At 35.5% G+C, this 16139-nt stretch overlaps 1 protein-coding gene across 1 annotated transcript in view; it reads left to right on the forward strand.

The window, feature by feature from the left end:
- LOC135208072 (helicase POLQ-like) overlaps positions 1-16139 on the forward strand; it is a 158704-nt gene that overhangs the window by 76526 nt on the left and 66039 nt on the right. The window contains exons 12-17 of the mRNA XM_064240219.1: positions 3403-3561; positions 5299-5357; positions 5664-5677; positions 6348-6427; positions 7309-7358; positions 15636-15731. Coding sequence (XP_064096289.1) covers positions 3403-3561; positions 5299-5357; positions 5664-5677; positions 6348-6427; positions 7309-7358; positions 15636-15731 — 458 coding nt within the window. The remainder of the gene's footprint in view (positions 1-3402; positions 3562-5298; positions 5358-5663; positions 5678-6347; positions 6428-7308; positions 7359-15635; positions 15732-16139) is intronic.

Consider the following 16139-nt stretch of genomic DNA (forward strand, 5'->3'; position numbering starts at 1 on the left):
AATGGCACCTGATTACCACCTGTTGCCAGACGTGGATAAGCCTCCTCAAAAGGAAACTGTTCTCTTTAGCTGGCAATTTGGCATTAAGAGCTGTATATGAAACTTTTTATCAGGTAAATGGGACAGGAATTTTTACTTCCATTATGAACAAGACTAAGGTGGCTCACCGTGTACGACCAGCCTTCTGCCCCTTCACATTTAAAATCATAAACCATGTGAAAGCAAAATTGGTGTGGTAGTTGTTCAGGAACGCAGGAAAGAAGGAATACATGTGATAGCTTATTTAGACGACTGGTTAGTCTTGGGGACCACAAGATTGTGGTTGGCTAGGCTTTCAAAACAAAACTTAAGGCTTATGTAACAATTCATAATCGTCTCTTATAATTAATAACCACGTACCAAAGAACTGACATAAACAACACTGAGTATGATGTGAACAAATGAATTTGAAAAACCGCTGTTTTTGGAGTTTGAGGATTTTACTTTAACTTATGTTAGTTTACCTTAGTATACCCATTCTACATTTATGTACAAAAATAGAAATAATAATTTCAATACAGTCAAACCTCGGTTTTTGTACAACTCTCTTTGTGTACATTCGGTTTTCATAAACTTTTTTCTACAAAAATTTGTCATGGTTATCATACGTTTCCTCGGTTCACACACTCGGATAATGCCCCATGCGGACCCAGCTCGTGACCAGCCCCGTATTGAGCGCTCAAACAATGCAACCCATTCTGCTTTTTGTGTTCGTTGTTTTTGTGCTTTTTATTCAAGTACAACTGCTAAATAAGCCATCATGGGGCCAAAGAAAGTTCCAAGTGCTAGCCCTTGTGTAAAAAAGGTGAGAAACACTGGAATTTAAGAAAGAACTTGTAGCAAAGTGTTAGAGGAAGTAGCATGCTGATCTCAGCGTGAGAAACTGCCTACAACAAGCTCTGCTGTTAGTGAATTTAAGGCTAGCAGAGCCTGGTTTGAAAATTCAGAAAACAAATGGGCAAACATAATGTGCCTACTTCAGGAATTTAGGACATATTTGCAAAGTGGAATGATGTATAACAATTTTGTGGAGAATTATCATCCCAACAAAGAAGTTGTAATCCATGTCGCCAACATGTTTAAAGACAATGTCGTGTTTAACTTTAGGCATATTTTAAAGAAATGCCAGAAATAAATGTCTCTGGATAATTTTATTGTGCGACAGGGGTCCATTAACTCTCAACTTGGTCCTAGTGCCAGTAAAAAATTAAGAGAAGTAACCTGAGATTGGTCCTTGATACCCGAGTCCTTTTGGAGAGAGAGTCCCCTCCCAAACAACAACCTCTCCTCCTCCTCCCTCTCCCTTCCTCTCCGTCTTCCGTATGCTAACAGGTGTTTCCATAAAGATAAGAGTGATGTTAAATCTTCATTTATTCATTTGTTAGTCATTTATATTTTATTTCTAATTGTTTTCTGTATATAAAACTGTGTTTACTCCCCATAAAATGTATTTTTTGCTAATAACTTTGGGGGTTTGGAATGCATTAATTGTATATACATTATTCCTTATGGGAATTATTGTTCGGTTTTTGTGGGAGGTTCTGGAACAGATTATGTACAAAAACCGAGGTTCCGCTGTAATACATTAGTTTCTTTTTGCAACTAAGAAATTATTATTTCAATTAGCAGATTCTGGGAGTGTATACATTACATCAATGCAAATGGTGGATGATTGTTTTTTATGCATATTACAGTGATAATATAAAACATGATAAACTGCAGTATAAATGGTTTCAGTTTAAGTAAAATATCAGTTTCACTACCATTACTACCTTTATCTTAAATATAGCTGTAATAGCCTATTTGATTAATGCAAATGAATACTGTGAGTGACACTTAGCTTAGGTCACTAGTTAACACACATTTTGTATCTTGTTATTATTAATAGTGCTTAGTTTTTCCAGACCGTGTAGTATATGATAATACAATATGGTAACAATTGATATAAAGTTGCAGTATAAAATATTTTAATGGTCTTCAAACCATGGTAGGCTGTAGGTAAACACAACTAGGCTACAGAATTCTGTCATTTACAAGAGAGAGAAAAAAAGAAGGGGTTGACATTTTTTTTTTTAAGTGTATCTATGCAGTTTATTTTGTTACAAGTATGGGGAAAAGAGGTAGATAATTGCCTTTAAAATAACGTTTTCTGTTTAAAGTTTGATGTTTGTTAGTATGCATCAGTTGAGATTTTTACATTTACCATGTGGTTTTGACCTTTTTTTTGGATTTTGCCATCATCTGAAGGGCCCTTGGCTCTATTAATCAGGATAATTGAAGGATTGAGTGTAAACAAACAATGGAAAGAAAAGCTCAATCATTTATAAAAAAAGGTTGTGGGTCAAGATTTTCAAGAGTACTGGTCTTCATGTTCCTCACACACATTTATACTTAACCTTGTTAGCCTCACATTTAGATAAAATAGCAAGAGGCCAGAAAATCCAGGAACCATGATGGAATGTCATAAAGTTTTGAGAACTGCATGCATCCAAATTACTTTTCCAGTATGGTGACCATATTTATTGGTAAAATGTATAAAAAGCAGCTTTACAGTACCCTTTGACCCAATTTATGTACTTTACTTTTCATCCTCTCCCTTCAGTTTCTTCCTATCTATCTGTTCTGCATCTCTAAGCCTCTCTTTTTCCAGCTTTTATTTCTGATCAGGAGCAAATCCAGCAGGGCAGTGCTTTGAAATGGTAAGGATATAGTTAGGTTTTTCTAGACTCATTATAATAATACTAGTAAAAAAGCATCATGATACAATCACATGTCCTGACACTAATCAAACACTTAACATAACAGCATAGTACTTACTTAGACTACGTACATAAATGGCATTTAGTGGAAGAATTTGTAAAGGCCCTCATGTAAAATAAACTATTTTATCATATGCAGCATTATTATTTTGTACAGCAACAGGATAGATTTGCTTGGAATCTGCAGAATGTTTTTTTTCTTTTCTTCTCGCATTTACTTTGAATAGCATAGTCTTTCTGTCTGAACTGATTTTGTAAATTTATACATCATCATCCCTGAATGCATAGCACTTGTTATTCACATCAAATGGCTCTTTGCAGCATACCTTTGTCTCTGTCTGCTTTTAACATGTCTTTTAATTTTCATCCATTCCCCTTTGCCTTTGTCTATATACTACTAGCTGTCAAGTCGTGCAGCCACCTAAACATTCAACTTGCTGCTTTGATTAAAATTCTTGTACAGCACTGTATTAGGATAATAACAAATTTTGCTTAAAACATTGCTAGAAAGCTTGAACATTTGACAGAAATTTGATTGAACTTTGTTTTGAAGTATTTGATATAACTGTTGCATTGAATTGATTACAGATTTTTATATTTACAGGAAACATCGATCTTGATTTGGCAAGTTGTCTGTATAGTGATCTCATCACGGCCCGGGAAAACCTTGCTGTGAATTGTTACTTGCATCTCCTGTATCTGGTTGTTCCTTATGACATTGTAAGCAGTGTAAAAGTTGTCCCAGATGTGTTTTTACAAAGCAGTAAGGTATGTCAAGTATTTTTTGTAATTATACATGATAATCACCACTTAATATTCCCTCACCAAATATTTATTTATACAAGTCTCTATCTGTGGCTTTCTTCATTATATCTTGGATCATGTATCTGTTTCCTTCGTCTTTTAGTAGTATACATATCTGCTACTTTGCTGATTTATTGTTCCTCTCTGTTGTCATCATATGTCCAAACTGTCTTGATCTTTGATCTTTGGGATTGCTGTTAATTTTTCCACCCTCTTAACATCATATTTCTGGAACTTTATAATTTAAGTTTTATACTTTTATTCAGTGTCAACCTGTCCATGTAATTAGAATAGTTATTACAGGAAATTGCATTCATTGTGATTATTCACAAGGAAAGGAGGGAAAAAACATTTAGCATCTTGGCCATTAAACTAATGATTATTTATCTTAAATTCTTCAGTGTTTCTCGCTGTTTTTACAGAAGAGCACTTTCTTTTGCCCCATGATGGCTTATTTAGGAGTTACACTCGAATAAAAAAAAGCACAAAAACAATGAACACAAAAGCAGAATGGGTCACGAAAGAAAAGGTGAAAGCGGAAGCATAGGTATAGTAGAAAACATTTTGTAAAATTCAACTCCACTTCTGGTGTATAGTGCCAATAGTGACAAAGAATTTGGTTTTTTAAATTTGTGAGCCAATGAAATAGGAATTGTAGTTAAATATAAGAAATTATTTAAAGTTTGTGCATTATTTAAGAATTTGAGTAAGTTCAATTCCATATCATGATTGTACTTTTGATGTCAAGTCAATTTGTTAGCTTAGCCTATGGCTAGCCTGTGTATGTATACACATGTATGCATCACATAAAGTAAACTGCAGTATGCATTTACTATGCTCTTTGTATGTGGTATATGTTCACAAATGCACCACAATAGGTAAACTACACACTTTTTGGGTGCTCTCTCTCCTCTCCCCTCTCTCTCTCTCTTCTCTCTCTCTCTCTCTCTCTCTCTCTCTCTCTCTCTCTCTCTCGCTCTCTCTCTCCTCTCTCATCTCTCCTCTCTCTCTCTGTGCTATTTAAAAGAAAATTTTTTTAACAAATGCCACATTTTATATGAATAAAAAAGATTTCAGTGAGAGAGAAAGAGAGCAAGCACACAGCAAATGCATTACTGTGAGTAGTTTCAGTACTGATCATACTGCCATCAGAGTAAGATGAACACCGGATAATGTTCAGTTGAATATGTTAGGAGTATTAATAATAAAACTGAAAAACAGGTACGTATTGTAATATTGATAACGATTAATGAAATGACAGTTCAGGATACTGTACACATGGCATTTTAGAAGAGTTTCTCTTATGCAGAGGGCAAAATCAAATAACTGGCAACCTTAGATCCAAGGCTACCAGTTGAGGGAGATTTTATACTAGTTTCTCATTATAATGTGGTTCGGATCCCATAATAAACTGTAGGTCCCTTTGTCAAGTAACCTATTGGTTCCTAGGCCTGTAAAAGAATCTAATCATTCAGGAGCCCTAGGAGAACTGTTCATCAGCTCAGTGGTCTGGTAAAATGTATACTTTTTACTGTGATATATTATTTGAACAAATACTACAAGTGATATTGAAGTGCCATGGAGTTTTGTTTGGTACAAGAACTGGCAGTCTACTGTGTCTGAGGTAAACATTGATTTACCCCAAACACATTAATTTACTCTGATGTGTATTTTGAGTTTTTTTTTATTTTAACAGGGGCCTTAAATGCTGTCAAATATGGTATATGTTGTTTCACTAGGCTTTGGAGGTCTGTTGTAAGTTTCATGTTGACTAATGCTGTCATCCCCGCTTCCTATTTAGGCATTTTCAAGCAGTTTTGTTATAGCTAGATTACATTATCAGTATTTTTAGCGGATGATTACCATAGGTTTTGGTTAGGCAAAGCTTGCTTCTTTTGTAACTTTCTTGTTTGGATATAAGGGCTATGTCAAGCTTTGCTTTTTCTTCCTTACTTTCTATAAGTTTGTTCACGAATATTCATTGTAACTTGTGGCATCCAGGGTCTTGTCTGTTCTCTCAATTTAATGGCTAGATATTAAATTTCTTTGTTGAATTCTTAGGTTGACGTTGTAATGTAAGTCTGGGAATTTAAATTCTTTCTTTATGAATTATGACTGCATTATACCAGTTTGCCATAATGTAGATTTGTTGATGATTTGTTTAACAGTGCTTAAGCTTCATGGTGACTTGGAGAAGGACCCTCATGTTTTGTAGTGCTAGGTTTGCACTTAGCAGCGTATGTGTTGCAGGAGACTTACAGGGATTTGCCTAATACAGTGGATTTTCTAAAAGAAAAGGTGCTGTCAGTATTCTTAAACTTCTAATTAAGACTGTTTGTTTAGCTTCAGAAATTTCTACCAAAACTTTGTTCAATGCCTGCCTCTGCAAGTTCTGTAAAACATAAGGCTTCTTTTGATCCCTCTAAGCTTAGCATACTTAAGAACTACTTTTCTCCTTACATAAGCTACCAGATAGCTTTCTGAGGGCTCTGCTTCAACATCAGAACCAGAGATGCATTTTCCTTATCCACCTCACTTTAGGAGGTCACTTACCCTGGTGGTTTTGTGGTGTTGTCGATGAGAGTATTAGTTTCTTGCTTTCCCTGGTTCATACTTAATGGCCACTATTTCACGAGCCCTCCAGTTGCATTGGCCCCTGTAGTTTTAGTATCTGGAATCGTGACTTATGAGGGCACTGCTTCAAAATTTTGAGTTAGGAATGATAGTTAATCTTCATCTTTTCAGCCTGACCAGGGCATCTGGTGCCAAGGTTAAATCAACAGACATCACTGCTGGTAACTCTCATGGCATGTTCATGCTTTATGGTATTTAAGCAATGCTTTCATTCTGTAGTCATTCAGAGGGGAATAAAGTTGCAAAAAGAAATCAGACACTTAAAATGCTCGTCTGATAAGGCCAAGGGGGGGGGCACCAGCATTGCCACATGATACATTCCTATATTGTATAGCTTGTGTAGCTTAGTAGTAGTTCCCTTCAGTGGAGTAAGTCCCTTGGGAGTGGGTTTTCTCCTAGTACCCGTGTCTTACTTATTGACTCTGATAGGACACCAGAGGTTGTGGAGCACTTGCAATTGAGAATAATGTATAGCAAGGTCAGGAAAAGTACATATAATATTTAGAAATGACTTGTCTTAGATTGTTTCTTTGCATTGCATTTCAGCTGACCTTTGCATAAAGGAATCTACCTGCTCACACATCTCACTTGTCTCAGGTGTTGGGTGTCCTTGTTCACCCAGCTTGACTAACTTGCATCACAGGAGTTGCCCCTTTTCATGCTGCTTGCTTGATGTGTGCTTTGCTTGTCAGCGTGTTTGTGTTCACACCTCTTCAGAGTTACATGACAAGTCAATAGAAGGATTGCTTAGTGTGATTTACATACACAACATATCTGTGCTAAACAGGAACTTCTGTTTATGATTCTTCTGCACTCATTCACTCTGCTTCTTCCTCTGTGGCCCCTCCTGTTGAAACTACTAATTTGGACACAATGTCTTTCGGTCCCCTGTTTCTAGCTTGGCTCCCTTTAGGTATTACCGAAGCATGATTGCAGCACCCCTTCATGTAGTTGCTCTAGATTTCTCCACTGTTTCTGGTTGTGTGCAGTTAATAAATGAGCCAGACACACCCCTCTTGGGATTGTATCGTGGTTTTGCCAGTGGATTTAATTGGATCATTGTTTGATTAAGGATATATGGAAATGGATCATGTTGTACCTGATGTTAGCTTTTCAAAAAAGGTATATGTAGTGTACTCGAAATCCCAGGTCAAGGATGGTATTTACTGAGCTCAGTTGGAGGTATGTTTATAGAAACCTAAATATTATCAAGTGCTTAAATGATCACCTTAAGACTACTTCCGAGAAGATAATTCCTTCTAAAGTCCTCTAAGTTTTGTCGTAAAGGTAAACCATCGTTTAATGCTGCACAAAAAAAGAAAACTTAATCGTTTATTGAGAAAAATCAATCAGACTTGTTTTATCCTACAAATTTTTATTGAGCTTAGAAGTCAAGCTCAGGTCATCTATGAGAAAGTTGATAGGGATTATAATGAGGGTGTGAAAGAGAGGGTGATGACCATAAGTTGTGATCTATCCTCAAGGCATTACTCTTTGGAGGGGTTAATTCAATCATGCCCATGCTCTTCAGAGCTTAAGTTGTGTTTAATGACCTTAGAAAAGTAAAAACTTCGCTCCTGGGCCTCCTTTGACAGTTATGGTGGTACAGTCCCAGACAAAACTTCCTTTACCCCTGGTCTGGGTTACTAGTGAATGTGCCAATGTTGCACCCTTTCAAGTTCGCCAAATTTGGGAAACTACCTTGGCGATAATTAAACCATTCACATTGAATGAATGGTAGGGATTTGTCTGAGACGCTTTACTTAAACCTATGATGTCTTTTCACTGTATTCTACTATTTTCACCCATATAGATGAAGGTTGTTCTGCTATTAAAACGTTCAATGGATTTGTATGAATTTTCATCATTCATTGTGAAATAAGTCATAGCTTGATGCAAAAGTTAGAGTTCAAACTTCAGTCATTTTTTAAAGTAAGAATATCTCGTCATCTCTCCCTCGCTCTCTTCTCTCTATCTCGACTCGTCCTTCTTCCTTTCATCTCTCCTCTCTTCTCTCTTCTCTCTTCTAACCTCTCTCTCTCTCCTCTCTCTCTCCTCATATATTTTCCTGCTATTTTATGAAACAATTTTGGCTTCCATAATCCACTTTTTCTTGCCACTGACATCTGCTTTTGTTTGTTTTTATTCCAAATCCCATTTCAATTAGTTCTTCCCATGGGCAAGTAATGTAAGATATATTTTGCTGTTGATAGGTGCTGCTACAGTTCAATAACTAGGCCTTCTGCTCTATGATGGTTAAAAAAAACTGTAGGCTCGAATGAATGAATTTATAAAATTTACGGCCGAAGCCAAGCATCGGAAGAATTCTACCCTTACATTACCTATGTCGTTGAGAGAAGGTCGATTTTTCTATTCATAACTAAGTTTGTTGCGTTCTTGTGTGCCGTTCCAGGCAGTAGTTTATGAATTGTGCACATGAATCATGAATACTACAGTATATATATTGTAAGCAAAAGATCTCACTCATTTTTGGTTACCCTAGTTTAGTTAGAAGTCACCAACATAAAGATTATTACTTTATCATAAGCAGATGTGTTATTCAGAAACGTTTTGCAAAAGACTAATTATTATCTTCTAAATTGTTATAAGTTCTACTTTTCTCCATTTCTTTCTTGGAAGAGAAATTAATTAAGATGCTGCCTGTTTGTTACATATTTCAAATTTTCATATAAAATATCCTGAAAATTAAAAGAATAAGAGAATGAATGAAATCATAAAATAAATGTAAAAACATATCTTAGAAGATAACAGTGAGAGTCAATGGTAAAACTATGTAATACCGATAGTTATGAAATGGAATCATGTCTGCTCCCCAAAATTTGTATCTATTAGATGATAGAAAAAAAAATATAGCAATGATAAAACACATTTCCTGAATTTATGGAGAATGACACTGTTCAAGAAATACTCCGAAATCTAATCTCACTGTGAAAGAAGCACATTATGACTCAAAATACATTATTCCATGAATAGCAAGTGAATGAGGTAGCCTAGTTACCAAACAGTCCTAAAAATGTTTACAGATTATGAAAGTTTTGTTTAGCAAATTAAAAATATCTACTTTAAATATTTTGCATGATTTAATAATAATTTCCTATAAAGACAGTACTATTACATGTATTAGTAGCGATAAGATATGATTAGATAACATTTTATTGGCTTGAGAAGTGGTGACAGAATTCAGATTAAAGCTTCACTAATTGTAAGTCTGTTGTGGCAGTGGCTAAGCAGACACCTAATTGATGCTATTTGCCCTACGTGGGTTTATTTGTTGGGTCTTTGTAGTGCAGGATTTAACGTTGGGGGAGATTTCTAAGAAGACAGGTGTATCGGAGACAACTGTTTGTCTCTGGTTGTGGCAATTTGATGAATCTACCATGTTAACAGATCTTCCGAGGTCTGGATGTCCAGGACTTACTATTTTGACTTGCTATCAATTATCTTGACTATTAGGACTTCATTACTATTCCATTGATTCAGTATTACTCTGAACATCCTGGGTCCATGAATAGTGGAATTAGAAGAATTCCCTTGAAAAGTTATTGTTTTGGATCAAGTTGGCTGTTGCTTTAATAACTCAGTTTTGTGCATGGCAGTATGACAATTTAACTGCTGTGTTTGAATATAAACAACCAAATAAAGTTAAACTTTATTGGTGAAAACAATAAAATCCAATACTGACTTGTGATTCTTCATGTTCATGTTCCAATTCAAATAGAGTCAGAAACATACCCTGTCTTAATTCAAAGTGAATACTTTAACTATTGTCAAGGTAGTCTCCCAATCTCAGCTGAATGGAAAGAGTGCAACACTGCCATATTCACAAGTAACCCAGATTAGGGAGAAAGGGAGTTTTTGGTGGGACTGTACACCTTAGAACCTTATGGGATCCTTCCCTATAGCATTCATAAAGTGACTGCCAATTTTATTGCTCCTAAGGTTACTACATTTTCAGAAGATTAGTGGACTTGCAAGTTATCCTTTTGTTGGAGGAAAGGAAACATTGTAAGGGATTAAGTTTGTCCTCATGCCCATCTGAATACTAGGCCAATTTCAGTTACCCCTTTTATCTAAGGTTTCTTAAGGCCTGTCCACACTAGGAAACATTGCTTGCAACAAAGTTTGCAAACTGTTTGCCAAACAATGTTTCCTGTCCAGATCTCAGTTGTAGTCAGGATGCTTGTTGGTGCAGTAACCTCTGTATTCTACTTGGCTATTTTTATGCACTTGAGGGGGAATAAGAGAAAGAAAGAGATGGGTAATAAGGAAGTTTTCAGAAAAAGGAGCATGTCATGCTGACTTGCTTCTGGCAGAACAGAAAATAGATATGTACATATATACAGTGGAACCCCCGTATTCGCGTTCTCCAGATTTGCGGACTCACGCATTCACAGATTTTTTCGGGAACATTTCCCACATTATTCGTGGAAAATTTGCCTATTCTCGATATTTTCTGAGAAATATCCATAAATTCCTGTTTTTTTTTCAATTTCATCATAAAATGCACTTTTTTGTGATAAAACCAAGGTATAAATATTTTTAGTGGGTTTTTCTTGAGTTTTAAGTAACAAAACAATAGGCTGTTTTCAGCGTTTTATAAGGGTTCCACGTATTCGTGGGGGGAGGGGGGGTCTGGTGCACATCCCCCACGAATACTGGGGGACCACAGTACATGTATACATACATATACATATACATATATATATATATATATATATATAGTAATATAATATATATATATATACTATATATATATATATAGTATATATATATCTATATATATATATATATAAATATATGTACACGGTACGTGCGTATATATACACATATAGTACATATATATACATAAACATATTCATTATACATGTGTATATACATATACACAGAAACATTTCCATTCTGGATGGGAAACAAATATGCAGTAAAAAGTGTTTGCAAACTTTGTTTGCAAACAATGTTTCCTAGTGTGACAGGCCTTTAGAAACTCCCTTCAAGCATCTTTGTAGGTTTGTTGAAAATAATAACTTGCTACCAGCATTACAGTTTGGGTTTTGTATAGGCCTTGGTACTCTTGTCAATATATCTGCTTTCTTGCAGATTTGCTCTTGCTGAGGGTGCAGAGGTGTGCATGGTAACAATGAAATCTTATTTATTGGTAGGGGTTGATGACTTTATATCTAAGACCTAGAAAGTCCCAAGATAGTACCTCAGGTTTTTTTTTTGTGTCTTCATGGTTATACCAGGAAGCAGGTTACAAAAAATAATTTTTGTTTAGGCTGATAACAGGATGCAATGGTGAAATTAAAATTCCTTCTTTCTTAACTTACTGTTCATGAAATTAAATGTTAATCATGTCTATGATTTTTAGATGCAATGTAGATCTTAATTCAGTTTTGATGGAAAGTTCATGTTAATGAAAAATGACATAGAAAATTTTTTCAAGGGATGCCACACTCATTTGGGGATGGTTTTGGCAGTTAAGTGTATCATCCTCATCTTTACATACCTCCTATTATTCCCCCATTATACCATCCTTGTCAATATTAACTGCTGGGGTTGCTTGTATGCTTTACATCTGTTTCATACCTGATGGTTAGTTCTCTTAAATTATATCTTCCAAGGGTTTTTATTATTTTGATACAGGTGCTTGATTGTGTATTTCCTTATGGCTTTCTTATACACAAAGTAGGTACCGTATATACTCGAGTAACGTGCGATCTCGCATATCATGCGACCCCAAAATTTTCACCAATAAACAGTGGTTTTGTCATGTATCTCTTGTATCATGCGAGTTCCTTTTCCGAGGTCAGTTCATAAGGTTGGTGGTTTAGCGTGCTAATGGCCGAGTCGTTCAGATGTGTGCTGCTGCTAGTGAAGTTACGGTAATTTTCTTACAATCTCGAGAATTGAATAGAAGATCTCAAGATTAAAAAGAATCCCAAGATAATAAAATAATTGTAAAAATAACACGCCTTGGAGTCCTAAATCATTCCTCTCTCTCTCTCTCTCTCTCTCTCTCTCATCTCTCTCTCAGAATAAATACTGTAATTTGAGTCTTTCATCAACGGGTATCAGATAAATGTGTAGACATTGTGTGCGTGTTTACAAAAATGTGCAGTACACACACATTCCGATGTTTCGGTTTTTTGGAATTTTTCAATTTCGGAAATGAGAGGTTCAGATGCATAATCAAACAAACAGCACTACTGCAGCAAAAAACATTTTTTTCCTTTATGTTTTTCATTATTGTTATTTATTAATTACAGTTTATTTAAATTTAAATAAATTAATTAATATACTGTTACATGAATGTGAGATAATTAAGATCACCTATAATAAAATAGTGGGACAATGAATATCATATGTTCACTAATAGCTATTATTTTCAAAACAAACATTCCGTAAAACGCAAAAAATATATGTACATAACAATCAAAATCTAATAATGTTTAGCAGTTCAACTTGTGAATTTCAACAATAAGTAGACTATATAATATATCACCATATCAATCTTGCAGTTGAAGAGTCGTAAAATTTTGAGGATGGTCCGGGAAAAGGATTTGTACTTTGTGATTACGTATCGCTACAACACCATGTGGTATTTCATACCACTATATTGATGACGCATCGCTACGACACACTGGTATTTTTCATACCACTATACATTAAAGTTAAAATGATCACGTTATATTATTGTTTTCACGAAGAAATAATTATATTAAGAAAATTATCGAGTAATTTTTGCCGTCAGCAGTCAGAAAATCACGAAACATGGGTAACGTTCAAACCTAGTGTCATCCACGGATATGTCTATAAATAGAACAGAAGCAGAGGGCAGTCATTGGATAACAGATCTCCATGGCTACCAACCAGCCAATCAGGTGTTAGTTATACTACTCTGTGAATTTCTTAGAATGAACGTTTACACGTAACACAAACGGGAAGCTAACGATGATGTGTGTGCTTTGCATACAGTACGTAGTTTTTGTTTTTATTATGTATTTTACTGTAATAATGTACAAATCTCTCTCATCTCTCTCTCTCTCTCTCTCGCTCTTCTCTCGTCATCTCTTCTCTCCTCTCCCTCTCTCTTCTCTCTCTCTCTCTCTCTCTCTCTCAGGAAAGATACCGTCAATTCAATTTATCAGTATCTTTTCTTGATAGACAGAGTAAATATTTAGGACTCCAAAGCTTGGCATATGTCAATTATTTTATTATCTTGGGATTTTTGGTTAATCTTGGGATTTTCCATGGTCAACTCTTGGATTAGTAAGAAAAATGCGATTATTTGAGTACCAGTAGCAGCAGCTGCAGCGCACACCCAAATGGAATCGGGTAAGCCTAGCACGCCCAAACAATAGTATTTACAAAATGAGCGGAGCTCTCTGGCTGGGCTGTTTTGGTCCACCCACGTGTTTTTGATCGCATATCTGCCAAATTTTATAACAAACAACAGATAAAAAACCATTTCTCCATTGCAGATATCAAATATTATCTTTTCCGTTGCGCAGAATTCTAAATAAATTACGTAGGTTCACGATTGATAAAGTTTTTTATGCAATAACAAAGAAACGGAGTCAGATTTTCTATCACAGGGCATCTCATTGTTTTGGTGATGCCAGCGAATATTTCAACCAGTTCCACGTGTGTTTAAATCCATACTGACTGTACAGTCTGGAGGCAGTTCTCCCTTCTACACATATCTTGATTTCTTAATATTGTAGGTATAGAATAAATTGGTGAGCAAGGAAATATGAAATAAAGCATAACAGTAAGTTTGATGAGTGATAAAATAAACAGACTCTCTCTCTCTCTCTCTCTTCTCTCCTCTCTCTCTCTCTCTCTCTCTCTCTCTCTCTCTCTCTCTCTCTCTCTCTCTCTCTCTCTCTCTCTGAGAAAATAATAGATAGGAAACAATGACTGAATTATTGCTTGAATGCGATATGGCAAAGTTTTGGCCTGACTGAAGTGTGGAGTGACTTTGACACCGACTTACAAGTTATTCCTCACAGCCATGGATAGACATCAACTTCACAGCCGAGAAAGGGCAAGCGTATACAAAATAAATAGGTATGGAAAAAGCGAAATGAGGGCCTATGTTGTCCCATAAAAAAGCTCTCGCTCGGACAGCTGTAAGATTTAGGAGAGAGAGAGAGAGAGAGAGCAGGGCCGAATAGGAAGGAGATTAAAGTACCTGGGAATGAAAACCCCATATAATCTTATAATTATAGCCTCGGGTTTGTCTCAAGGACATTCAAAGGTCTGTCACAACACGGGCAGTTGTTGTTGTTGTAGAATTAGCATAAGGGCAGATCTTTAAAAGCCACGCCAGGGAGCTCGCCACGGTGACAAGACTATGCCTTCCATATGAATTGACGATGTCCTATACGAAGATGCAGGAGATGAAGATGAAAATGATCAAAGATCTGGAAGATGACGAATATGATGACTGCCTGGATGGCAAAGAATTCAGAGCAGTATTTGATGATACGGACACGGAGAACGACTTTGGAGGATTTTAGGTTTATTAACTTTTATGCATTTTTTTTACTTTAATAAATTTTCACTTACCTGCGTATCCTGAAATGAAAATAAATTAGTTCAAGTAACAAATGTTTCTTTTACTGAGTAAAACAAAAAGTAAAAAAATCCTTCGGTGTTGTGCCTTAATCAACTAATTTGGAAATTATAGATGGTATATTATAGTTCTAGAACAGTTAAACATGTTGTATAAACCAAAATAATGCAAATGGCGCACGATCGCTCTTTTGTATTTTAAAATACAATAGTAATATGAGAATGCATACAATATTATTGGATAAAGTGAAGTACAAGTAAAGCATAACTTTTTTAAAAGATCTACTGTTTTCCTCCGGTAGTAACTATCGCGATCTGCCGATTTGGGAAAGCATAGACGGTAAACGATAATTTTATGCCGCGTGTATGATGCGACCCCTTTAAAATTAGCTTCAAAATTAGGTTTCAAAGTCGCATGATATGCGAGTATATACGGTAGTTCCTTTTTTCATTTTTTCATCTCCACTTAACATGAAATTATGGCAAAACAAATTTAATCAATGAAAACATTTTGATAAACTTTAAGTGCATACTTTAGCACTATAAACAAATCAATACTTAAGCAAATTTTCCATCTTCTTTGTCCATCATTGCTGCATGAAGGCATAGCAAAAGTGGTGACTGAAGCATAGAAGTACATTATGTACTTTTGTGTCACAATAGCCCTCCTCATGGAATTTTTTTCCTGGAACAAATGACATTTGAAATGGGCACTACAATATAACTAAAGAATTTGTAATAAGACTTGTTTTGTTTTTAACATTTTTCAGTTTCTTATGCTTTGCTTTTAATGTTTTTCAGTTTCTTATGCTGGGTGATGAAGAACTGAAGGTGGCAAGATTGCTTGGCATAACAGAAGGAGTTTTAATCAAGTTAACAATGGGTCAAAGGAGTAAGGTTTGTAACCTTTGTTATAAAATGTAGCTACATGATTGGTTATTGATTGACAGTTGTTAAAAAGAGATTCGAGGCTAAATTAGCAGTAGCTGTTAATGTGCTTGTTACTAGCATAAATGTTTGCAACTATTCATTTTGGTATGTATATACTTTTTACATTTCCCATTTCTGTGTAGGATTATTTCCACTTGAACACTGGAATCTTTAAGGGTTTCGTTGTAAAATTTGTTTGTAGATGATGATGAAGAAAAAGTGCCTTAAATTTCATAGAAACCCAGTGTTGGCAAACCACACTAAAGTCTATCCGATACCAGTTTCCTCCATGTTTATTAAATTAGCCATGTTGCTGCTTTTAGCTTTTGTGGAAATGCTGCATTTCTGTGTTGAAGTTTGTGTATTTTTTTTCAA

This window comes from Macrobrachium nipponense, chromosome 34 (assembly GCF_015104395.2).
Source record: "Macrobrachium nipponense isolate FS-2020 chromosome 34, ASM1510439v2, whole genome shotgun sequence".
In the NCBI taxonomy this organism is placed as follows: Eukaryota; Metazoa; Arthropoda; class Malacostraca; order Decapoda; family Palaemonidae; genus Macrobrachium; species Macrobrachium nipponense.